The 26,795-nt window shown below is 35.7% G+C and overlaps 1 protein-coding gene across 5 annotated transcripts in view; it reads left to right on the forward strand.

Moving 5' to 3' along the window:
• Window positions 1–26,795, forward strand: part of RBM26 (RNA binding motif protein 26) — a 50,106-nt gene that overhangs the window by 15,965 nt on the left and 7,346 nt on the right. For 2 of the 5 annotated variants that reach the window (XM_021529384.3, XM_021529385.3), the window contains exons 7-19: window positions 1,719–1,958; window positions 3,424–3,591; window positions 3,942–4,082; window positions 5,104–5,215; window positions 5,980–6,139; window positions 7,528–7,692; window positions 11,340–11,471; window positions 12,466–12,537; window positions 15,624–15,752; window positions 17,890–17,964; window positions 18,609–18,779; window positions 22,585–22,689; window positions 25,176–25,385. In XM_021529384.3, coding sequence (XP_021385059.2) covers window positions 1,719–1,958; window positions 3,424–3,591; window positions 3,942–4,082; window positions 5,104–5,215; window positions 5,980–6,139; window positions 7,528–7,692; window positions 11,340–11,471; window positions 12,466–12,537; window positions 15,624–15,752; window positions 17,890–17,964; window positions 18,609–18,779; window positions 22,585–22,689; window positions 25,176–25,385 — 1,880 coding nt within the window. The remainder of the gene's footprint in view (window positions 1–1,718; window positions 1,959–3,423; window positions 3,592–3,941; window positions 4,083–5,103; window positions 5,216–5,979; window positions 6,140–7,527; window positions 7,693–11,339; window positions 11,472–12,465; window positions 12,538–15,623; window positions 15,753–17,889; window positions 17,965–18,608; window positions 18,780–22,584; window positions 22,690–25,175; window positions 25,386–26,795) is intronic. The other 3 variants (XM_021529386.3, XM_021529387.3, XM_021529388.3) reach the window with 2 other exon arrangements.

Genomic DNA, 26,795 nt, shown 5'->3' on the forward strand with positions numbered 1-26,795 from the left:
TTTGTCTATTTTTTTTACTTGCTAGGACTATTTTGTATAAATTAAAAATAGTATATTAAAAATTTGTTTAAAAAATCCAGTTTTACCCAGTTTTTTTGTGTTAGGTCATGTTCTAACCAAATACTGTATTTGGTGGTTTTAACAATAGTTAGCACCTTACTGATCTCATCCTATTTTGTTCTATCTTATCTAATAGACAGTTTTTAACTAGAAAGGTCTAGAGCTAAAACTTCCCAGGTTCATTTCATTCTGTATAGGTGTTTCTTAAAACAGGCTAGGTTTTCACTTATCTCTGTCTTACGCTTTTGTTTTAAATGTCTTGTGCCAAAATACGCACAAGAGGCTGCTGCAGCTGGCAGTGCCTTAACTAAACTCAGCCAGTCAACCTGTGAGCTTAGGAGAGTTTAGATCTTCCTGTAAAGTTGCTTCTGAGGGATTTTGTTGTTGTTATTATTGTGTACCACAATGAGGAGTTTAAGTTCTGAACTTAACATTCAGAACTCTGATTAGAATGTTCTTTAAGTAAAAAAATGGGAAACTGAGCTTCCAAGTGTTGGCAGAGTTGTACTTATGAAGATAGCTTTGCCAGTGTACATCACATCAGTATGGAGTAATTGGAATTGTGAATGTGTCATTTTGTTCTGAAGTTTTCTCTCTTCAGGGGCTATACGTTTCCATCATACTGCTCTTTCAAATTTGACTTTACCCTCTACTGAATTTTTGTTCTTGTTTAACATTTCAATTTAATATTCTCTATAGCTCTTCATGAAGATTAGGCAGTACATACTGTTTCTCCACATCATGACTTGAGGAAGTGGGCACTCCTCTTTCTTCCTATTTTACCAGAGGGTGTTTCAGCCTTTTCCCTGTATTGCACTGACTGGTATTTTGGTGGTGTTTCTGTGGACACTGTTGCTAAATAATAGAACAGTCTAGGATAGAAAGGCCCTATTAAAGTCATCTAGTCTAGCATCCCTACAGTAAGCATGGTTATCTTCAAGGAGATCTTGTTGCTCAGAGCCCAGTCCAATATGACCATGAATGTTTCCAAGGATGGGGCATCCACCACTTTTCTGGCCAACCTCTTCCACTGTTTAATCGCCCTCATTATAATAATTAATTTTTCTTATATTTGCTTTGAATCTACCATGTTTTACTTTAAAACTATGACCCCTGTCCTATCACTTCAGGTTCCACCAAAAAGTTTGAAATATAAAGGCTGCAGTGAGTACTTAAATTCACTGCTCTGAGCTTTCTTTTCTCCAGTCTGAACAGACCCAACTCTCAGCCCTTCCTCCTAAGACAGGTGGTTCTGATAGTTTTTGTGGCCTGCCTCTGACCTCCTTCTGTGTTTGACTGGTTGTAAAAGAAAAGAAGTGAATGTGTATTCATTTTTATTTATATATATTTAATATTTACAAATGTGTCTGTTATATGTAAACATTAAACTATGGCAAATGGTTATAATGTTTCCTGAAATAATTGCAAAAGAGGAAAAAATTGAGTGAATTTGCTCATGTTGGAATTTCATAATATTAACTTCTAACTTTTAATAGGGGCTTCTCAAACCTTGCGTCTGTACTTATTGCTTAGAAACAAATTGATTTTGTTAACGTGGTGACATCTAGACTTCATTTTTTGTTTTCACCACTTGTTATGATACAGTGCAGAATTAGCTCTTCAAGAATAACTAACATGAGTTCTTTTTGATATTTCAGAGAAGGGTTTCTGTATGAGAGGAGACATGTGTCCTTTTGATCATGGAAGCGATCCAGTAGTGGTAGAAGATGTGAATCTTCCTGGCATTCTGCCTTTTCCAGCACAACCCCCTGTTGTCGAAGGACCACCTCCTCCTGGACTTCCTCCCCCTCCTCCAATTCTCAGTCCTCCTCCTGTTAACCTTAGACCTCCAGTACCGCCACCAGGCCCCTTACCACCTAGCCTTCCACCAGTAACAGGTAATTTAAAAAGATAAGCCCCATTTTTTTTAATATAAAAGTCTGGATCTTACTTGAATTATACACAATGCAAAATGCTGTTTTGAAGAATTACAGCTGTATTATGAAAGTTGAACTGTGCTCTACTGTGGCATAGCTTACCTCAAAATTATTCTGTCTGATGATAATTGTTGCAGAGTTGGTTGTTCTAAAATGCTGCATGCTAAATATGACTCTTTAATATGGAATAATATTTTCATTGTATTTAAGCAAAAGCATGACATGGCAAAATTCAATTCCTTCAGTATTATAGGAGAGGTTGTCCAAAATTGACTACTGTCAAAGAAGGGAAAATCCTGGAAACAACTGATCCTTACTGTTTCATTCATGGTAATAGAAGTAAAGATAATTCATGACCACATCAAATTTATGCCTGAAAATATCATTTGGAATTAATTTTAAAACTAAACTTGTAAAGTAACTAAGAAATAGTCTCAGCTTTGATTACTGTTTCACTGGAAAGTACTTCAGCTGAAGCACTAAAAATTACATGAAAACTTATAAATGACAGCCTGGCTGTCATTTATAAAGTAGTTGAAGTTTAGTGCTCAGTTGCCTTGTGTGTTATGTTAGTTTTATGGGATTATTCCTTTCTCTCTTTTTTTTCTAACTTAGGTGTCCCACTTGGTAAAATTATTCCAGAGTAATTGATATTTGATATTGCTTGGAAGTTTCTTAAACTATTTTAATTTCTATTGATAATATATTTAAGAAATATATGAATGAATGTATTTATTTCAGTTAACGTAGAATGTAACTTCCTCTGGTTTGGTCAGTTCTGCGTTACATGCTGTTTTCAAATCCGGTTCACAAGTTCAGATATATCACTTTATAACTTTTTCCAAAACCTGCTCTTGACAATGATTAAACTGAAGATCGGGCTTGACTGCTTAGCTTCGAAAGAGTCGCATTACCTGTTTTAAAAAAAGTCAAACCAACCAAACAAAAAAACTCCCTCAATTTTAAGAACCGTTCCATTGGAGTTGAAGATTTCTTCTTGAGTGTTTGGAAACATAATTTCAGTCAAGTTAGTTATTGTCATCATAGCATATTTTTGTAATATACTTTTCTACTTCAAAAATAGAATTTGTTTATTTGATCAGCTTTCATTGAGCTTTAAAATGCTTCATTTGGTAAAGATGAATACTGGTCTAGCAATTAAATTTTACTTGTAGAAAGAAGGTGTTTGGTGAAATGTTAAATGATTCAAATGCTTTTCTGTCTAATCCAAGTTCTGAGTCATTTGCTGTTGGGGGTGGTTTTGTGTGATTTTACGGTACAGCATCAAGTCTGCAGCTGTGCCCTCTCAGCCCTTTTTTTCTTAAATGACCTTAAAAGCATTTCAGATCAGTTTCCTTACAAAGGGAGTATAATGAAAGTGTAGTGGATAATAAATGAATGCAGGATTTTCCTTTGTTTTTGACAGGACCACCCCCTCCCCTTCCACCATTGCAGCCTGCTGGCATGGATGCCCCCCCAAACTCAGCAACCAGCTCAGTTCCCACTGTTGTTACCACGGGTATTCATCACCAGCCGCCTCCTGCTCCACCCTCTCTTTTTACAGCAGGTGTAGTACTGAGGCTTTGCCCACAAGGTTTGCTAAATAGAATAACATTGATTCATATTATACTGTACTTTATAGAGATTATAATGGTCATAGATTGGGAGAATGTTTGTATCTTATAGATTGTGACAGTAAATTAACATCCTTATTTTCAGACTTAGTTCAAGACTGAAGTAAAATTTGCATTTAAATGTGAATTTTGACTGGAGAGTAATATTTTCTCTGTGTTTAACAGAAAACTTGGCATGACCATTTTTATGATAGTGGTTATACAACTTTTTTATTGTAACTCTATCTTGTAATTAAATTAAATATTATATCTGAAACCTTAAGGGTTTTAACTGCAATTTATTTTAATTAGACAATTTCTTTGTTACCAGAAACGTATGACACAGATGGCTATAATCCAGAAGCTCCAAGTATAACAAATACTTCAAGACCTATGTATAGACATAGAGTACATGCCCAAAGACCAAATTTGATAGGACTCACATCAGGTGATATGGATCTACCACCCAGAGGTATGCTCTCAAAGCTATACTTAGTTAGTTTAGTTGATTTTCTTACATTAATGCAGGTTGAGGAACTTTCCAGAAAATACTGGAAAATACAGCATTTTCCTAAAATCTCCTGGAATTAAGAGATGTTTAGTTGAATAGGGAACTATGGCTATAATTTCTTAGTGTGTGCATTTTTACAGGTAGAATGCAATCTCTCGCTAGAGTATTGCACAGTTTACTGTTAGCTGTAGTAACTGGTCACTTTGTATATCTTTTGGACAGAAAAATGTTAATGTTTCTATAGTAGAATCTCAGGATGATTTTTGCTACAGAGAGGAGGGAGTAATTTTTATCTCTTAGCAGTTTTATGCACGAATAATCTTAACCTCACAGTTCCTGTGGTCCTGAGAAGAAGCAGCAGCACACAAAATAAGAATGGAAAAGGGATAAAACCATTTTAAATGTGGTTTTTATTTGCATTTGTATGTATTTCTATTTAATCTTACTATGTTTTTGTTGGTGTATTTTCAGTGAGGAGTCCCCCAGTGTGATTCCTGTTCTTCAGCAAAAGTGACTCCTTTCCCAGTCCATCCATAAATCTTGCTCCTAGGTGTTACTGCCCTGGAGTACTGTGCATTTCCTATCATGGCCATTTTTGTGTGTGTCATCTAATAGTATTATGGAGGTGTTAGCTGGAATGGTGTGAGCCTCAGAGTATTGCATGGGACATCGTGAATCATTGTGAATCAGAGCGCAGTCATCTCAAAGCAGATGCCTTCTGTCACACCTCTTTTGTTTTCTGTATGTGTGATGTTACTGTGACAAAATGAGTGCTATTAGCTATTTTGATCTCTCAGAACATCTGTTGATAATTAAGAAGTCTGTGACCAGGGTTTGATTCAGTCAGAACAAGAATCATAGTAATTTCAAAATAAACAATTGTGCTTTTCAGTGCAAATTCAGTGTGAGCAGAATACTTTTTTACAATCAAATGGGCAGAAAATAAATTTTAAAAAAGTAAAATCTTCTCATCTATTTACAGAAAAACCTCCTAATAAAAGTAGTATGAGAATAGTGGTAGATGCTGAATCCAGGAAAAGAACAATTGGTGCAGGGGATGGTGGAGTTCCTACAAAGAAGACTTGGTTTGACAAGTGAGTGACTGTTAACACAGTATTGGCTTAAGGGCTAGAATTTCATTAATTGCTTTACTGTGATCTGATATATATATATAAATTGCAAACAAGTGAAACCGTGAGTGCACTAATGGTACTAAAGTAAATCATAATATAGTGTGAGCTGTATTTATTTGACTGTCTTCTATCAAAGGTAGGATACAGATAGGTGAAATTGCTTTGGATGATGCGAAGATCTCTTCTTTGAAAGTTGGCATGATATAAGAAACAGGGAAGCTGCAGTGTGATAGTTGTTAGAGATGACTGATTTTAGTTGTGAAATGTGAATTTTATTACTGCTATTTTGATTTGAGTTGCCAGGTATGTTACTGAGAAAAAACAGAGTGCAAGCTTGGAAGGGATTTTGAGAAATTGCTGGGAGTGAGGAGAGCCTTGAAGTGATAGTTATTTGAAACACTAGTGGGGAAGTTTCATGGAATAGCTAAGAAACAGGTTTTGGAGAGAAGCAATTAAAAGTTAGGAATTACCCTGACATGAGCAAATAAATATGAATTATCCCACAGATTTATGTTCTGGGGTATGCTGAGAATATAAGTGGGGAAGATAGCAGTTGTATGGGTGTGTGACCTGTACTCACCTTCACTTTTAGAAAACGGCATTATTTTTTAAGTCTGCAGATCTTTGTGTCTCAAACACATATGATTCTGTGTAAGCATATACAATTTAACATTGTGTTTGCTAGTTTTCTATGGATTTCTGGCTTGATTTTTTATTTGTTGCAGGCAAAATTTTAACAGAACAAATAGTCCAGGTTTCCAGAAGAAGGTGCCGTTTGGAAACGAAAATACAAAACTTGAATTGAGAAAAGTTCCCCCAGAACTTAACAACATCAGCAAACTTAATGAGCACTTCAGTAAGTTTGGAAACCTAGTCAACTTGCAGGTAAGAGTCAACAAAGAGAAAGCAGTATGCTTTGATGTAAAGGTAGTGGTAGTTGCTAAAAGAAGAATGGCAATTTTTTTCCTAGTTCCCTGAGACTCTTTATTATTTTCCTAACTTATTTCTTAAAAAAGATCTCATTGTTTCTAATGATTCTGCCATTGAAGAGGCAGAAATGAAATGTTCTAGACTGCTTTTAGATTTTGAACAAACGTGTTCCTCAGTGATAAGACTTTTAAGAGACATTGTTTAAAACATGTAAAATTGATTGCATGTGGATTTTTCTCACCCATTTTATCGAGTTTGGATCTGCTATCATAAACGCTTTGTATATTCAGAGACAAATTGTAAATACAAAAAACCTGCATTTCTTATGCAAAAAGCAGTCCCTGTGACATAATTGGTTTCCATTGTAATGATGATTTGTCCCTTAAAATTACTTTGTGATTTCTTGGAATTACCTAATAAGCAATTGAAGAGAGGGGAAAGCAGTGAAATAACTAGGGGCTGACTTAGGCTGATGTTACATGTTGCAGACTGCACATGTAGTATCAGTATTTCATACTCGGTCTCTAAGCTACTCAATGTGACCTTTCACCATGCTTCATTATCAACAAGTTTCAGATGCTGTCATGCATTTTTCTAAACCCTTTCTTGTTTGCACTGAGGGCTGGAATGAAGTGCAACAATATTATTGTACATACTGATACCATACAGAATAAACACTCTGTGCCTGTCTGAACACCTGAGGGATTTTAAACCTCTCCTAATTGCTATTAAATATTTCTTTAGCTTTTCTGTAGTTTACCTAAGACTATGGGTGTATTAGCAGGCAGTATTATTCATTAAGGCAAGTAAGATGTGGATGTGTATGGAGAGACAGATACGTACACAAAGACTGGAAGCGATGCTCTTCTTGCAAAATGTATAGTCTTGGCTTTTGAAGCAAAAATATTGTGTTAATGCTCAAAGCAGGAAAATCAAAATGAGCTTTGCTGTCTAGCTCTGATATTACATAGGATATTTACTATCTGACCTCTGCATTTTCCATAGTAATTTTCTTTACTTTGCTGATGCTTCCTTTTGTCTTTCAAACCAACTACCAACTGCTCATATTTGCAAACAAAAATACTGGTTGACTGGGGGTTTTGCTTTACTTTGTTTGTGTGAGACTTTTTTAACTATTCTTAAAATTTATTAGCGTAAACTCAAGGTTAATTTTGACAACAGGCCTTTCAAAGGGGCTCATGAATGGAAAGTATTTATCTAATGACACATACTGGGTGTAAACTGTAAGCTTCTAAGCCTAAAAGCTAATGATTTAATGCTAATGTAGACACAAATGAGAATCCTTTGTGTGATAAGTTTTGTTCTTCTGTTTTAAATCTTAGGTTGCATATCAGGGTGATCCAGAAGGTGCCCTGATTCAGTTTGCCACACATGAAGAAGCAAAGAAAGCTATATCAAGTACAGAAGCAGTATTAAATAATCGTTTTATTAAAGTTTATTGGCATCGAGAAGGCAGCACACCACAAATCCAGACTACCACACAGAAGGTAGAGGATCTAAGTCTGTTTTAGTATATTATGTAAAAAAGAATCTTCAAAGCATTTTTGAGATTGTTTATATCAAGTAAACTAAGTCCCTTTGAAATAATGACTAGTTACTTCATGTCATTAATTTCCAAAAGTCACTCTTCAGTTGTAAATTCTTTGACCTGATATACGATGTTCAGAAGTTGATTAGCAAAATGAGACCGAAGATATTTAAGGAAAGCCCTCCTGTGATTTTTGGTGTAGTCCACTCTGTTATCATGTCAAGCAAGATTTGATGCAGCTCTCTGCTGAATAATAATTATTTTGATTTAGTTAATATAGGCTTTTTTAATTTCTTCTGGTGAACATAAGAAAGGAAGGAGAGTTATATTTCTTTTCATGAAATATAATGTCCATTTTCTTCCATGAGGTTCTGGTTTTCCCCTTCCCCTTCCCCTTCCCCTTCCCCTTCCCCTTCCCCTTCCCCTTCCCCTTCCCCTTCCCCTTCCCCTTCCCCTTCCCCTTCCCCTTTCCCTTCCCCTTCCCCTTTCCCTTTCCCTCCCCCTTCCCCCTCCCCCTTCCCCCTCCCCCTTCCCCCTTCCCCTCCCCCTTCCCCTCCCCTTCCCCTCCCCTTCCCCTCCCCCTTCCCCTCCCCCTTCCCCTCCCCCTTCCCCTCCCCCTTCCCCTCCCCCTCCCCCTTCCCCTCCCCCTTCCCTTTCCCTTCCCTGTTGAGCATACGTACTATATGAAGTAACAGAAGAATTTGTTTTACACATAGGTGCCTCTGTGTATAGACATCTAAGGACTTGCAAACAACAGTGGAAGAGAAGAACTGCATTACAGAGACTAATTTTCTAGGAAGGGATCTGGGATGTTTTTAAGTAGGGGGATAGATGCTGATCTCTATGATATCCAGGGATAGAATGTCTGGGAATGGATTGGAGGTGTATCACAAGAGGTCCAGAGTGGGCATGATGCATTTCATTGCTGAGAGAGTGGTCAGACAGTGAAACTAGTTTTCTAGAGAGGTGGCTGATGGCCCCAAGCCTGTCCCTCTTTAAGAGGTATTTGGACAGTATCCTTAGCAATGTGCTTTATCGTTTGGTCAGCCCTGAAGTGACCAGACAGTTGGACTAGATTATTGTTGCAGGTCCCTTACAACTGAAATGCTCTAATCTACAGTTTTTTTATTGAATTGCAGAGGAACATTTGGAAGTTGTCATGTTTGTAGCAGCATTGGCAACATTTTAAAAAATAAAACAGCAATTACTGTTGTGAAGGGTAGGTCTGTAACCTGTGTCAAGCCAAATCAGAGTTGTCAGCAGTACAGTAGTGGCTGTACTCAAGCAGAAGAGGAATCTTGAGTTCACCATGGCTCTCTGGGTTATTGAGTTGAGTCTTCTCAGTTAGTGGCTGGTGTAGCAAGTCCTTCAAAATATCTGTGTCCTGCTCTATTGGATTTGCCATCAGTGTGGAGCAGTACATTCTGCACTTCAAAAATATGAGACAGACTCTGTAGAAGAAATGGTCACTTAATTATGTATGCTGATATAATATGTGAATGACTTGTTAGAAGATTCTTTCGGTTGCTGCTCTGAGTTGGGAATTCCTACTTTCTCTTGATAGTGTGTGTTGTCATCAAGTGACCTGATTTTCCATGGCAATCCTGCTGTACAGCATTTTAACAGTTTTCTTTCTCTCCTTCTTTGTAAGAACTGCCCTGAGCTTTATCTTCAAAAATTCGGTTGTAATGACATCTCACTGTCTTCCCTGTTTTTATCCTTTAGATTTTATCAATATCTTTAGTGCTTTGTCTAAAGTAGTGCTGCTCAAAATGGGTTTTTATTTTCTAAGCTTGATTTTCATCTCAGCCAGAAGAGGGCAGTGGAATACATCATTTACATTCCTACAGCGATTCCCCCTTACTCAAAGGATAGCTTGGAGTATGCTGTCAGCTTGTTTGCCAGTTATGCTATTCAGAGTATTATTGGAGTATTAACTCTATATTTCCAAACAAACATGCAATCTATATATTTGATATTTTTGTATTCCCATAATTTTCAGTGATGTCAACAGCTTCCAATCACACCACCTTTAGCAAGTTAACTTTGCTGGTTTGAGAATGAATTCCCCTTAGTCCTGGGGACAGTTTCAGATCCATTCAGCACATGTCAGCAGACTGCATTTTTAAGTCTGTTATCAGCAACAGAAGGCACACAGTAACAAGAAAAACTTTGAACAGGAAATTAAAATTTTAAGTACAATGCTTCTATGTTCTTCTACTCCAAGACATAACATTTAACAAATTGTTGAGTCAGTAAACAGGTATTTTTTGTTCATAAGTCTTTCAGGAGCATGAATATTTACTTCTCTTTTTGTTGAAATTAATATTTGGTATCATATCTGAGTAGTATGGAAACTTTATACTTCTTCATATACTATAAATATTTGTATTTTTGTCAAGATTTCTGTTATGTTAATTAATTTCACCCATATTTGTAATGGCTTCCAAACAGATTTTGTCTATCAGGCACCAGGACAGGCTTTTGAATTTTCTTTAGTGTAAAGTCAGTTGACTTTAAGTTGTCCCTTCAGTAGTATCTGGTCCAGCACAATTGCTTCACCATTGCTATTTTATCAGCAGGATTACTTTGGAAATTTTCTGCTGTAGAATTTCCAAGAGCGGTGGAAGTACTTAGATAAAGATGTAGGAGCCAACTATAATAAATCACCAAATAAAAGACTTCTGCCAAGAAGCAGAAAATAATAAGCTTTCTACATCTGAGGCAGGAAGTTCTGGGCCTAAAAGGCAGCACAAAGAGATTTAGGTTAAATACTAAGAAAACATTTTCTAATGCCGAAGCATACTGAAGCACTTTTGCCTAGGGAGGTGACAGGACCTGTTTCAACTGAAATCTGTAAGAACGAGATAGATAGATACTGTCAGTAATGGCATAACTGACTTTGCCCTACAGTGGAGAGAAATGGATTAGGTGACCTTCTGAGAGCTATAAATATGACAATAAGCTTGCTTGGAAGCATATTTTTTGGTCTTAACTGTTGAATGTTTTTGTCGAAGGAAAAAAAGGAAAGGTGTTAACTCTCAGGGTATATCTATTGTAGATTCAAAGATTATCTGCTCTCTTTTCTTCAGTCCCATGACTGTATGTTTCTATATCCTTTTTTTTTCTATTTTGACCAAGTAAAACACATAGGAGATAAAAAGTAGGACGTATCACTGTAAAAAGTGAGAGTCTTTGTGGTACAAGTTTGTATTGTCTTTTCATAACTAAATGGTTGATGGTGAAAGAGTTGATGATGTAAGAGAAATCAGAAGACCAATTTATTACATTTTATTTTGTTCTAACAGGCAGAATTAAAGTTAGGCTGAGTAAATGTAATTAATAGAAATAAATCAGTTTTTTGGTCACTTCTGTAAGATGTAAGTGCAAAATGAATGTTATTGCTACTTGCGCTACACAAATACTCAGTATAACATAATAAATCTCATTAAGTGGTTGTTTATCCCATCAGGTGAATAGTAGAAGGGAAGAAGTGTAAACATAAATTCTGTTGTAATTTCATTGTGTACAACGAAATGACACGTGTGGCAGCCTTCTGTTGTTAATCTTGCTCTGTGCCTTTTGGGGGATGGGGTGGTGTTGCAGGTGATCCAGCCCTTAGTCCAGCAGCCCACTTTGCCTGTAGTGAAGCAGTCAGTGAAGGAGCGGCTCGGCCCCGTACCTGCGAGTAATATTGAACCTGCAGAAGCACAGGGTGCCAACACAGAAGTCACTCAGGTTTGTATTGTGGTGAGAAATTCAGTTGCCTGTTCTTTCTGAAATAGGTTTTGTAGTGTATGAAGGTACCAGTTAGTTCTGTGGTGCAAGTACACATTTTCTACTTCAAAGTGCTTCTGCTTACATTGTTAGTGATGCTTTCCTATTAAAGTGTTCCTCAGTGCAATGATATTTGGCTTTTCTACCTAAGCCTGGTACTTAATTTTTTAGTATTTTAGCTTTTTACATAGTTTAAAAAGAAAAAGTGAAAGGATTTCAGACTGTTTCAGGTTGTTGTGTTATATTGCTGGTGATAGATTTCAAAATAAAGTCAGTCTCTATCCAGAGAACTAAAAGCTAATTTTTTTAATGTGTATGTATTTTATCTGTTAAACACCTAAAACCATTAGAGAATGAAGCTCTATATCTAGAAGAATTTTTAGAATTTGTTTATCTCCCCTAATAGAAGGAAGAATGTAACCACAGTACCATGTGAATAGTGACAGAACCTGGTGTGTTACTCCCATTAGAAATAGTCTTTAATGTTTTATTATATTTGCAACATTTCCTTATTAGTATTATACTGCTGCTTTGGTTTTACCTCTGGAAAGAAAGACCAGCACAAATCAGAACACATTTCTAGTTTAAATTCCAACAACTTCCAGTATTTGATGCAGATGTAATCTGGAAGTAGCGGATTATAGAACACAAGATCTGTAGTGTATTTAAAAGGGCCTGTGCAGATAATCCTCTGCCAGCTAGCATGTCTTGAACTTCCTGCAAAAAATATGTAGGATAATCTTTGATTCCAAATTTGGCTTTGTAGTTGTCTTACCCAATTATAGACTTATATAAATTACAAAATCAAGTATCTAAAATGAATTTTATCAATTGTTTGACTATTTTTATCTTCTTGTTGCTTAAAAGTCTATGATTTTATTAGTTAAATATTTTTTTCTAAATTGCTAGTGCTTGTAGTGTACATTTGAATTATAATTTTGCTTTGTTTTCTCAGAATGTGACTAAATTATCTGTGAAGGATAGACTGGGTTTTGTGTCAAAGCCAGTTACTCCAACAACTGAAAAGGTAAGAAAATTGTCTCATATTCTCTCCTCTCATATTTATTTTCAGTAGAATTAATTTTTTTATCAAACCCCTTGTGTCAATATTGTTTCATAACTATGAATAAAATAATTTGTGAAGGACTGGTTTTAGGAAGTATAATAAGTCAAAACTCAGTAGATGGGTAAATGATTATAAGAAGGATAAAAGCTGCTATTTTGTGGATTTTGTTTAATCTGTCAGGTTCCTTTTATTCAGTCATAAAAGAAATATGTTCCATAATCCTCACTTGTTTAGATGTATGCAAAAATAAATTTTACAAATAAATAAATTTTGACATTACATATGACACTATAGAAGGCAGTTCTGTAAAATGTTTCTGGTTTTCTGTGCCCCTTAAAAGATGATGCTTTAAACATTTACTGTTTTATTTGGTTTTACAATTTGCAGTACTTGTGAAAAGATAATGGTGAAAATTAATCAGTATAGAAAGGTAAGGGGGAAAAGGTGCATCTGAATTGCAGTTATGAGCTATATATTTTGGCCAATGGTTCCAATTTTCAGAATACAAAGTGGTTGATATGCTTACTATAGTAGCAAAGTTTGTAATGGATGTTTCCAGATCTATTTAGCACTTCAGGGGATAGGCTTCCCCATTGTTTTTAACATTCATTTGAGAAAACTTGTAGAAACACAGAAAGTTTTACCTCATAACAGGATTCCTTTGTCTAGGTATATATCTTTTCTGTAGGGAATTAGCTTGACCTGAAATAAATGAAGCATCTACTGTATTTCCCCACACACATTCCTCTCCCACCCCTTTTCAATATGACAGTTGATGGATTAAGTGGCATCTAACAGGTAAAATTCACTCCAGAGATACTTAACACAGAAAGGCAACAATACTTGAAGTTGGTAATATTAGTTGTCATATTAGAGAATGTGTCTTTGATTCATTTCAAGCCCAGCAGTCCATCTGAATGCACTGATCAAGGTGTCTTGCCTGTATTTTGTTGTTAGTTTGATTAGTTCCATTCTTGGTACTCTAAATTAGTTGCAGATAAATACCTTGCTGTGTATTCCTGATCTACATTTTACATACATAACACGTGCTTACTTTAGAAATAGGAAGTCTGCTTCAGCTTGCTGCTTGAATGGAAATACTTTCTTTTCCTCATTCTGGAAGAGTAGAGTTACCCTGAAATACTTTCCTACAAAGAGTAAATTTTATGCTAGGATGTTTTTCTGTTCTGTTGTCTTACAGTACAGATGTGATTTTGCTGAGCGGCTGGGCTCCTCACTGGATGAGTTGTGGAGCAGCAGTTTCCTTTGGCATTTTTAGTAGGATTCTAAAACCTGATTTGACTTATTTTTACCTACTACTGCCTCTTTACAAGGAAATACCTTGCAGTCATTATATTCTATAACCATTAGTAGTAAAATGATTGACATCCATCAAAAACAGAGGTGTCATGTCCTAGATGGTTTTTTTTTTCACCTGATGGAGTGCATGGTTTGACAAGAACTTTGCAGTGAGAAAGCAGGTAGCTATTCTTCTCAAAGAGCAGGAGGAAAAGGTGCTAAAACAATCATTGTGTATAGGGACTTAAAATTTGTGGGCTTGTGAAGAGATTAATGCTATTCACGCTATTGCTTCTCTTGAATAGTATTAAGCGATTTAGAAGACCTTAGTGTTGCTTTTGACTTGTCTGTGTTGGTGCTGTGGCTTCTCTCCTTACATCTACATAAAAGACATGAGGAGATGCGGTTCACTCTGCCCTGAAGACAGTTCAGGGTGAAAGGAATGTGTCGGTATTTTTTGTCTTTGCTTGATCCTCTGTTTGTTTGTCTTGTAGCCTGTCCTAAAGCTACTTTGTAATAGAAACTGTATGAGTCAGATATGCATACTTAAATGTTCTTTAATAGATTTAGAAAAAAATCCTTCATCTTTGTAATGACCTGCTTAGGGCATTTTGTATCACCTCCTGTAGTACCTCATAACATGTTGATTTCTTTTTGCTGTTGTTTTCTATGCGCTGCATACTCTTGGAAACACTTTACTGTGGGAAGAAATAGTATAAAATACCACACTGAAGTGCAAAGGGTTTATATGAGCCATTCCTGTTGTAAATTCTTCGAAGCTCTTGGTCTTTTCTGCCTTTCTGTTTCTTGTCTGTCTCTTTCTTTCCCTTTCTGTTGGTGGGCATTTTGCTATTGTATGGAGTGCATGGTGACCAATAGAATCTGCATGCATCTTTTAATTTTCCACATAGATAGAAAGTATTTTTAAACTCCTGGAAATCATTCCAATTACATAAATTCTTGTATTTGCTAACAAGGTGGGCAAGATCATACCTGTATTATCTCTAGGACTTAGCCATGGATTTTTCAATATTACCATGCCAAATAACACTTTAAGGAACAGGCTAAGAAAACAGAATAGTTGAAATCTTCAGGTATTGTGGAGAGGGAGATTGTAAAGCAGTCCTCAGTGTTCTCAGTAAGTCATGGAGAAATTTCAGACCTCGTTACAAATGTAGGAAAGAGAACAGGGAGACATAGGAGTCTATTCCTGTGCTGTATAATGTTGAAGACTTCCTTGTACTTCAGTTACTTCTTGCTGATTGTGCAAGCTCTACTTTGCACCAACTGCATATGAAAAGAAACTGTTGTCTCTATGTTGGACCTTAGTCTCTAAAATTATGTTGAACTTTTGCTCAGAAAATTCATGCAGACATGAAATACTGTATTTTAGACTTCAAAACACAAAACCAAAAGTTAGTCTTGCAAAAATCTCAATCTTCTGTTTCCTTAGTTATGCTCAAATACATAAATATTTATGTATTTGAAACTTGGAAGTGCATATGAAATCTCAGTGGAGAGGATTTATTATAGCTGATGTTGATAGCTTACATATCTGATGTGGTGCTGCCTCCTCAGAAATTGTTTAACTTCAACAACTCCAAATATAATGGTTACACCAAATTTTTATATTCCATATCATCAAAGGAGACAAAAGAAAAGACAATTACATATTTTGAAGCACTTATGCGGGTTTTTTAAAAGATTGAAATTCACTGGCAAAAAAATAAAATGATTTCCTCCTATAGGTTTTATCTACTTCTACTGGCTTGACAAAAACTGTGTACAACCCTGCTGCTTTGAAGGCAGCACAGAAATCTTTGCCTGTTGTTTCCACTTCCGTGCTAGACTCTAATGAAGCACAGAAGAAAAAACAGGTAAATTAAATATGCTTCTTTTTAAAACGGACCTAAGTTGGGAACTTGTGGCCTAGAGATAGAGCACTATGTATATTCATCTCAAGAACATAGATGAAACTTGTTGCAAGATTAAATTCGCTATAATGTTTTGGTTTTTTTTCCCCCACATATTACAAGACAATTCAGCGTTGTTTTGTTATTTTTCAGTGTATGTTCAGGCAGTGTAAGCAGGTTTAAAACTGTAGAAATTCAAAATGTGAAACACTTTTTCCTGGAATCAGAATCTACACATTGAGGTATGAATTGTCTGTTGTGAGTGAAAGGGAGTATATAGTATAGTTACTGTTCTTCTCTCTTAAACTATTCTGGAACTGGCCTCTATTCTCAGTGCATTTTGTACCTGTGACCAAAATGCTTTCTTCAAGAGAACTGAGAATTTTGCCACTTTGCATTTTGTTGTTTCTAAGCTATAGTTCTTCTGCACCCGCTTTTATTTTTACATAGTGCTAGGCTTTCTCTTTTTTATATATGTTAGAAAGGAAATGTAACAAAAATGTATTTGAACTTATTAGGTCACTCAGTTATAGTTTAGCTTGCCTAGAATTTTCAGGAGAGCACAGCAGAGCTCCTTCTTCAGGTTTATTCTTATCATTTAGAGAAACTAAATACACGACATTATTTGCCTTACTATTTTTTAACCACAAATTATGAATACAATACTAAGGTTATGTCCAAACGTAAGTGTGGAAATCAGTATAATGGTTAAAGATTTTGGTCAAGTACTGCTAAATTTCAGTAATTTATGTCTGATGTAATTTGAACTAGCAGTTTGTATCTGCATGTGAGTTTTGCCATTAGTCCAGAATTTATAGAAAGCAGTTCTGATTTTGAGGTTTCATTTCATGTTTGTCCCCTAACACATGTTTTTAGAATTAGAGCCTTTACCTTTCAAGTTAAGATTCTAAATGCCTGTAAAATGGCAGAAAACTTGTAATTAAATTGTTGACTCATCATAACAGCTGTAGAGGTTTTTTGAGAGAAGACACTAACGTTGTCTTCTCTCAGAAGTGATGGGCTCTTTTTCCATGTGATCTTGTGCTCCTTCCTGCCTTCAGAGATTTCTGTTACAATATACTAGTACTTGTGGAAAAACATTTTGTGGGACTGACTCCCTTCTTTTCCTCTTGTCTCCCTAGCTTTTTTTCACATTCATCCCCTTATCTTACTTTTCCTTTCCCTTCAGAAAAATGATTGCACACTGTATTGAAAAACTAACATTCCATGCAACAGAATTTGTCAGTATTTGGGAAGACATACAGAAACTTGACTACTGTTTTTCTATGGCTGCTGTGCATTTACACTCTTTGTATAGGATATTCCACTTGAAATTGATCCCATTTGATCATCTTCTGCCTCTCCTCTACTATTTCATTAGATATGTTGATATCAAAGTTCTTAAGAGTTTTCTGTTGTAGAAGTCTTCTGTATTTGAGAAAAAGAAGCAACTGCTTTCTTACAAGCACCTTTAGTAGGCACTGAGCACAGCAGGGATGGCATCTCCTCCTGCTTCTCCTTTGGAGTGCAATATTGTCACTTACTGATCAGTTTCAGTTCATTTCTATTTGCCTGGTCAAGATTCTGTTGTTGGCAGATGGAGTAGCTGTACTGTTGGTTCCCAGTTAGAGTGCTCAGACACAAAAGAGGTGCTTTTCTTTGAGTGACACTTCAAGTTTAGGGAAAAAAAATCTTTTTACTTGTAACAGTTCTGGAGACTGTTTTAATTGATGGGCTTGATTACAGTTGGTTTCAAAAGTAATTGTGCTCACACATTTAAACTTGCATGCTGTATCTCTTGAGGTAGTGTAATATGTTGCCTTTCAGCTTTCAGTGGAGTTGTGTAAGGTGTTACTTTATATGTGAGCAATAATAAAGTCTTCACAGATCTAACTAAAAAAGATAATTAGATCATTCTTTAATTTGGTGATGTATTATATTCTAAAACATAGTTGGAAATATCAGTACCTCGCATTTCCTGTTACTGATTTTTTTCCCTGTTATTGTAAGTTACTGCTGTGTAGTTGTCAGGTATAGTATATTATTCTGGCATTAATGCTTCAAAGTCTAGAAACTTTCTGTAATCTTTTTATGCTTCTAGGAAGCATTGCGACTTCAGCAAGATGTAAGAAAAAAGAAGCAAGAAATCTTGGAGAAGCACATTGAAACACAGAAGGTAAAATGCTAGCATCAAAGACAGTCATCAATTCAGTTATAAAATCTTACTTCAGTTCAAAATATTTCAGAATTTGTAAGAATGAACAAAAAAAAAGCCTATAAAATAAGCATTCTCTTAGAATGGCATTATCATGCTATTTCAAGTTTATAATTTTAATCTGACTTTTCCTGTTAGTTCAGTTAAATAAAACCCTACAAGCTTATGCAATTTATGTCCAATTTTAATTGATACTGCCTAATTTGGGAGTAACATGCCTGTGTTTGGGAGAAGGGAATGCCTAAGTTCTATGTGACAAGAGCAGGAGAGAATGATGTAGAAAACGATGCATGACTGCACTTACGCTTAGGAAGAGGAAAAAAGCCAAAACTTCATTTAAATTGAATAAAATTTTGAAATAATTCAAGTGTGTTAAGCAAATCTGTCCAAATGAATTGGAAATATCAGATCTTCATTTGTAAACAAGTCAGAGATTCAGACAAATATTTTAATTTATACGTGTTAAAAGTCCTATATGTTGGTTTGTAGGTTAGAGCAAAAGAAATGCAGTATGTTTTTTCCATTAGTTATAAAGACCACTGGAAAACAGATCTGTATCAGTAGTTGCTGAGTAAAAAAGTCTCTTCTTTTTCTGAACTGGACAGATGCTGATTTCAAAGCTGGAGAAGAATAAAGCCATGAAGTCAGAAGACAAAGCAGAAATCATGAAAACACTGGAAATTTTGACTAATAGCATTACCAAGTTAAAGGATGAATTAAAAGGTGTATCACCAGGAGGAGGGGCTCCTTTAAAAAGCATGAAAACTAAAACTCAGGTACTCAAGTTTTGGTCAGCTTTTTAATAGATGAATTCACGTTTGTTTCAGAAGAATAAAAATAAATAATCCCACCAGTAGTATTTAAAACTCAAACTGGCTTAGTTTTTAAGTCCTCTTTGAAGTGAGATTTATTTTGCCTTCTTATCAAAGGAGCATAGTTAATTTTAAAACCATGCTGTTGTCTCAAAGCTGTATCTGCTATTACACAGATACTGCATCATGCAGAAGATGAAAAAAAAACAAATCAAGTCTTAATGATTCTTTCTTTTACTTTGCCCAGTGCTTTGTGTATAGTCTATTGCTTTCATAAATTCTTAATAGAAATTATGAAAACAATATTTCTTAAGCGAAATGATTGTAGTTAGGCACCACAAATATCTTCTGGTCAGGCTTTACAAAATGTACTGGTATGTAATTTCCTGTGACTCTTTGTGTCATGGAAATTTGTCAATATATTAATCTTTTAAGATTGAAGCTTATACTGGTCAGTTTTCCTTTGATCTGTGTGCCTGTATTTGGATTTTACCTGTGAGAAATACTTTTTCCTCTGCTACCATTCTTGTTGATACCTGGATGTTACCGGTTTCCCAGCTGCATAAAGATGCAATTATATTAACTTTTTAAAATGCAATATTTTGCTTTTTATAGAAGTATTTGTTCCTAAACAGATCACAGCCTTGAAAAAAAATACCAAGAAGGAATACCGAAATTACTTCTATATACTCAAATGTAGCTTCTTATATAGTTTGTCAGGAAGAAGTTGAAGCAACATGTATTTATCCTGAAAATGGGCATAGATTATTAGGGTGGTCAGACAATAGAATAGGTTGCTGAGTGGGGTGGAGGAGTCACCCTCCCTGTGGTGTTTAAGGTGCTTCAGGTGTCTGCATCAGGTGCTGGGTGATGTGGTTTACAGGTTACACTGGTAGTGCTGGGTTGTTGGTTGGTCTTGATGATCTTAAAGATCTCTTCCAACCTCAATGATTCTATGGTTCTTGCTCCAGGCTTTTCCAGTCTCAGGATATGGGATTGATGAAGGCAAGTTTTTCAGTAAGGACTGAGTAGTAGGAAGTATTGAGTACCTCCACTGTTCTCATGTGCTTTGTCAGGTCCTCTTTAATGTCCAGCAATAAGACCACATTTTTCACAGCATGGTGTTCCTCTTGCTGCTGATTGACACATTGAAGCCCTTCTTTTTTCTCACCCCCCCCCCCTTGCCTGATTCAAAGCCCTCAGTGGGCTTTAGCTTTCCAAACTAGTACCTGCATGCTTAGATAATTTCACTGTGTTCCTTTTGTGCTCCAACTCTTGTACACATTGGTTTTGGATGTAAGTTTTAGTAAAATCGTCGTGTTCATCCTGGCAATCATCCTGCCAAATTTTTTCCTGCATCTTCTGGAATTTGGGAGGATGCAATTCTTCTTCAAAGGCTAGAAATCATCCTGCCTTTCCAGCAATTACCCAGACCCATGGTATTCAAACAGGTTTTTTCCAGGTGTTTGGAGAAGGCCACATCTACTTTTACATGACTAGATAGTGTGTAGTACACACACACACTGCAGTATCACCTGCATGGGTCTGCCATTGGTCCCGACTCAAACTTTCAGCTGGCTCATAATCTCTCCCCAGGCAGAGCTCTGTGTGTTCATACTGTACTCTATAATGCAGAACAGCTCCTACTCCTTCCCATCCTGGCTTATCCTTCCTTAAGAGGCTGTCTGTCCACTGTACCACTCCACTGTGTTTCTTTATGATGTTTCTGTAGTCCCAGGGAGATTGTAGCCCTGTAACTGCACACAGACATCCAGTGTCTTCTCTTTGTTTCACAAGTTTAGTGTATGAATGTGTAGGCTCTTTAGAGAGGCACTGATTTCCCAGAAAAGGAAGGAGAGCTTGTCCCTGTGATGCTGTTGTGTAGAACCCCCTCATCTGTATGATTGTTAAGTTTATGTTTTAAATGGTTCTTCAACCTAGTTTTGTTTATCTGCAGATCTGCACACATCACCCTTTGCTTGGTAACCTGGTCCACCACTTCTTTGTGTGGTAGTTGTTTTTAGTAAGAAAAAGTGAGGCAATATGCTAATGTTGAAGTTTTAATGAAGTTTTTGAGCTGCTTTTCCATTTCCTTTGTAATACGGAAAATGAAGAAACATTTCAAGTAAACCCACTTCATAGTGGACAAAGTATCCATTATCTGTGTGCAGTTTTGTCAACGTTTGAAATAGCAAAAACAGTCAGCCCCATCTGACTTTCATAGAAGTAAGGATTTTACAGAGCCTTTGGTTAAAATTTACAACTTTGAAAATTTTCTGAAAGGCTTTGATCTTGGCTCTCTTGTATTTTTTAAGTGTTTAAGATCTGGACAGCTCTGAGGAAGATGGTGAAGATCTGGAAGATCAGGCTTACATGACTGTGCCATTATCTTCGCCTATTTTTACTTCTTCCAGTTCATTGAGATTACAAAAAGCTCTTCCCCCTTAAGTGAAAAACCTTTGCTGCCTCTTGGTGCGTCCTGGAGGAGGTATTTTCTTCTTCAGGCTTGGCACAGCTCTGTAACAGAGAAGTCTTCATTAAGACGACTAACAATAAATCTCAAAAGTCTTCATTACACCAGTGTCACTGGCTGCTCTGTGAGTGCTAGCTGCTGGTCATCATTAAATTTCAGAAGCGCTTCTTTTGTCATGTCATTGATGTAGTGCAGCACAGTGGGATTTCAGAGACATTGGTTCCAATTTCAAAAATTTGGAAAAATACTATACAGATAATGGATTTTTTCACCTGGTTGCAGTAGATAATCAGTAAATGGGGATGAATAAACTCAAGGTTGATGTTGCCAGTTGAGTAATCCAGTTTTTTTTTTTCTTTTAAAGATTCCAGGAAAAAAATCAAAAAAATCACCATTCTTTATCAGTGGTGATAGTTGACTTTCAGCTGTTACAAGCACAAAACCTTAATCTTATTACATCCAGCCTTTGCAAACATTTCATGCTGTTGTTTTGAATCAACACATGTAAATGTAAACAGTTTCACAATCCTGTGTAGTTTTTTTTATAGTTAGCCTACATTTGTGATGTCACTGAAATGTTTGAGTCCTACTTCTTCCATTAGAAAAGTTTCACTTTGAATCGGAACTTCAAATTAAATTTTAATCATTCCATAAATCTTTCTCTGCATCTCAGTAGTTGCAGTAAACATGTCCTAATTGGGATTCAGAGAAACTTTTCTGTATTGTATATATTTTATGGTCATTCAGTAATTTTTTTAAGACTTCAATAATTTTAACAATCTGTGTCCTGGAAGGCAACTTTGAGTGCCTCAGAGACGAGTCTTTTGTTAGCATAGGTCTTGTTACTTCCTGTTTTTTCACTGTGGCCTGAACAGAACTACCATATTTGTGTTTTTGCATTCCAACTTTGTAATAAACTTAGATGCTTTTTCTCAGTACTGATCATAGATTTTGTATTCATTCATAGCTGTACTGCCTTTTTCATCTTTTTTTAGTTCATCTCATCACCATAACATCTTGAATTTTTATTGTATGTATCTTTAGAAAAAATTCCATTAGATTTGGCTTTGCTTGGTAGTCTAAAAAGTTTAACATCACTCAGATGTCAGATAAAGCGCAGATGGAAGCTTTATCTTGACATGAAGGCTCCAAAGCTTGCACATTGTTTGTTTTTGGAGGTGAAAGCCCAGTGTAACAAGCAGTATACCTGCAAAGTTACAGCTTTTTACTGAACAATTGTTTCCTTGTAGAGAATGTGAACTGTAGAACTAATAATTTGCCATAACAATTTTGTAGATGCAGAAGGAATTACTAGATACTGAACTGGATTTATACAAGAAGATGCAAGCTGGGGAAGAAGTTACTGAATTAAGACGAAAATACACAGAACTGCAGCTGGAAGTATGTTTGTGTCTTCTTTTGTAGCAGTTAACTTTTAATCAATTATTTTCCTTTATGTTTATTAGCTTGCGTATTGTATAATGAACTATTTTTACCCAGAATGCAGTATCAAGTTGCGTGTAGATGAAGACATTTCGCAATAATGTTTTAAAAAAATCACTTCCTCTACTGCAGTGGAATTGAGAAATAGCATTATCTCTATTTGCAATTGCTAATCTGTTTAAATTCTGTAACTATTTAGATGATATGATATTTTATAGATTTTTGGGTATTAATGCTTTCTTGAAAATCTGGAGTGGTTTTAAATTGTTGCCTGAATGTCATTTTGTGTTTGACACAGAAAAGTTAAGAAATAATGCCTAATCTTTTGTTCTTAAATGTTAACATGCTTTTAATGAGATTAATCAACAAGCCTGAGGATGCCAAAAGTGATATTACTACAGTGTTGGTTTGAAGAGTAGAACTTAAGAAAAGCAAATACAGTGTTTGAAGAAGTATTCAATGTGTAAAAACACAATTTTTTATTCCAGGTACTTGATCTGAAAAAAATTGGGACGGCTGTACAAAATTCTTCATATGTGTGTCTAATTTTGAGAAACTTTGAATACTGTGGATGTTATTCTGTGTTGTGTTGCACTTTCTTGTCTATATGATTGTGTAATATCTACTTGAATTACTTGATAATCTTATTTCTTTTTACTGTTAAGCAGGGCTGCTGTGTCACTTAAATTTCTCTTGTCTTAATGAAGTTTGGTCATGTCTTACATATTACTGCATATTAATACAGCGCACATTTGTGTGGCCAAGTTGCATTATATCCTTACTTTAAAACTAAATTTTTATGCAGCTTTGGTAATTATGAAAATAATTCTGATAATAAATCAAGTCAATTGAATAGAGATGGTACAAAAGCTTATGTTGTTTCTGATAGTGAGTAATACTGTATAAGTGTGCTGAAAGCTTGTTTATAAATTCTGCATCTCAGAAAATAAGTGAATCAAATGAAATGTCAAATAGGAAAAGTAGGTGCACATAAAATCACATCATAGCTGAGTGCACTAATCCTACTCCATTTCTGTTTGTACTTTGAGTTAGGTAAAAAGAGCTCTTTCAGGATGGTAATATTTAAATAAATTTTCTGAAGCCTTTAGCAGATACCAACAGAAGTAGATGGAGAAAAACAGGATCATCAGTAATGCACACTTATATCTTTCAGGGAGCAGCCGCTTGCACAGATTACAAGAGGGATATGTGGTTTATTGCCCTTGATGTTTGTTTGATTCTTCAGTATTCTTAAAAATTCTTTTAAAAATCTTTATTCACACACTGTGTTTGTGACATTAACTTCCACAATATTTAATGTGTTGTTTCTTTGACTCATAACCTGTTTTTCTGTTCCAGGTGAACCTGACTTTACTGAAAGAAAACCCAAATAGTTTACAGCTTGTTTGTTGAGTCAGCATGCCCTGAATTACTCATTTGAACATTTTAAAATGTTTAAAAAACCCCAAAGAAAGAACAAAACTGAAAAAAACCAAAGGTCTCAGGATTATGTTTATAAAACTAAAAAGCAAACTAGATACTATGGTAAAATTATCTGAATAATTTAATTAATAAAGCCATAAGAAAATGATCTCCTCATGGGTGGTATCACTGACATAGATTAAAGTAGTGCCATCACTGCTTGAGTTTGTGAACACTGTAGGATTTATTAAAAGTGTGGTGATTTCATTTAACATTTGATTCCTATGGCAGATCTATGTGGGTTCAAAAAGATGTTTTCTTCTTGCTATAAACATTGAAATTTGATAGTTGAAAGTGATCTTTCAAAGCTTAAAGTAGCTTTTTGAAATTAGTTTTTAAATGACTGTCATTGTCATCAGCCTTTTAATTGTTTTTGAAAAGCATATGCTAGTTCTTTAGAAGGGATACACAGGTACTGTGGAAATGGAAATTTTTGAGTACCTAGAGCCAAGTGTTCATTGAATATTTTGTCCTTGGAGGTGCCCCTTAGAAGCCTTTGTGTCACATCTCACAATTCTGTGGCCAAAAGCTCTTAAGCTGCAATAATTCTGGTCAGAATAAAAGCCTTGCCTAGACTTCAGAGGCAAGCAGGTAAAGTAAGGAAACTAACTAACTAGTTAGACACCATATCAAGAAATTTTGATAATGAAATTTCAGTTATGCAGCAGCTTTTTTTCCTATGAGGAGTTAATCTTCACAGATAAGGGGTCTTTTGATACCTGGTTCTTGTTTCCTTTTTCTGTCCTATTACTGGTCTGGTAATAATTGACCTCTAGATAATAAGCTTTTGAATGTTACTTAACTGTTCACCTTCTGTTATTTTAAAACCTGCAAACTGCTTTGTCTAGGGCTTTCTTGGGGATGTGTTTTTAGGAAACATCAGAATATGTGTTTGTTTATTCTATCTAAATACTTAGGGTGTGAATTTTAACCTATCAATATGTTATGTGTAAACATCTTAGGCTGCCAAGCGAGGGATTCTCTCTTCAGTTCGCGGCAGAGGGGTTCACGCGAGAGGCCGGGGTGCAGCGCGTAGCAGAGGCAGAGGAATACGGGGCCGGGGGAGAGGCAGAGGAGTTCCTGTGCACGCGGTGGTGGATCATCGGCCCAGGGCACTGGAGATCTCTGCCTTCACCGAAAGTGACAGAGAAGATCTTCTGCCTCATTTTGCGGTATGTCGCAATTGCACACTTTTTTTTCTCTTTGGGTAACAGCCTTCCGCTGAATGATTTGTTTTCTCCTGATTCGGTTAATCTGGAAATATTATGTAGGAATGAATCTAGCATGATATGCAGAGGATGCATTAGGAAAAGATAAAACAGGAAAAATACACTATTGCTTCAGCTAGTTATAGCTGTGATCACATAGCATTTACAAAGCTTTTTTTTTCTTCCAAAGACAAACGGCTTGTAATATTAATTTGCTCAGGACATATGTAAATTTTTTACAGTTTTTTAGGTACAAAAAGATAAAATAACTGAAGGGATGGTGAGAACAAAGATTGATTTACTGCTAACTTTTCAGTACCTGAATTCAGTCTGTCTTTGTTGAAGTACTTTAACAAGTGCTTAATGAAAATTTTCTTCAAATATTTTCAGTGCTTTTGCCTAACTTTATGAATTTAAAAGTCAGAGTGAAAATTATGCAATTATATGTAGATCTTGAAAAGCCATCCAGACATTTCTGTCTAATCATATACTTAAGAATTCAGATATTTTTCTACTTTTTTTCCTATTTTCAGTCTAAAAAATGATAATTCGACATACATAATTTTTAGCAAATTTTTCTTTGCAAATAGTGAAAAATCAACATAAATTTATAAAAACCACTTATATTCCAAATAAAAAAAGAATAGTACAATAAAAGCAAATTTGTTTATTTTGTGGAATAAATGCTAAGAATATCATGTAAATCTCCATCTGTGCAACCCTCCTCTTTATTTGTTTGGGGTTTTTTCCCCAGCATTTAATTGCAGTGGTCCTCTCTGAAGGGAGAAGTCCAGGAGCCAGTTAGTCCACTGAATTCTGCTCCAGTCAGTGTACTTAATATTTTCTGTCAGGCAGTCATACAAGAAGGTTAAAAAGAAAAAAAAAAAAAACAACAAAAAAACAAGGACCTGTATCTCTTTTTATAGGAAACTTATATCTTTAACAAGCCAAATATTAATCAAAAATATCTTTAGTAACATGAACAAATACAATTCCATTCACAGTGTCAGTTGGATAACACTGAGAAAAAAAATAAGTAAGTTTGCTGTTTTAAACTTGCTTCAGATTCCATTGGAAATACTCTGAGCTGTATTTCTGGTTTTGTGATGTGATACCACAACTCTGTGCACATCAGTAGTGCAGTCCACTTGCACAGATGTGGTTTTTTATTGGCCTTTGTGGCTTACAGTGATGGCAGCATCAAAGGTAGCAGTACCATCGTGGCCGTTACAGGAATAGATAGGTCATGTTGTTAAGATGCTGAAAAACAGAACCCAGTTGTTTTCAAACTTTTTCTACAGCTCCTGTAGAAATATTTCTGTGGAAGAGTTTTGTAATAGATCCCTTCTTTCTAATCAGAAGAGAAATACTGAA

The sequence above is a fragment of the Lonchura striata genome, chromosome 2, assembly GCF_046129695.1.
Source record: "Lonchura striata isolate bLonStr1 chromosome 2, bLonStr1.mat, whole genome shotgun sequence".
Classification (NCBI taxonomy): Eukaryota; Metazoa; Chordata; class Aves; order Passeriformes; family Estrildidae; genus Lonchura; species Lonchura striata.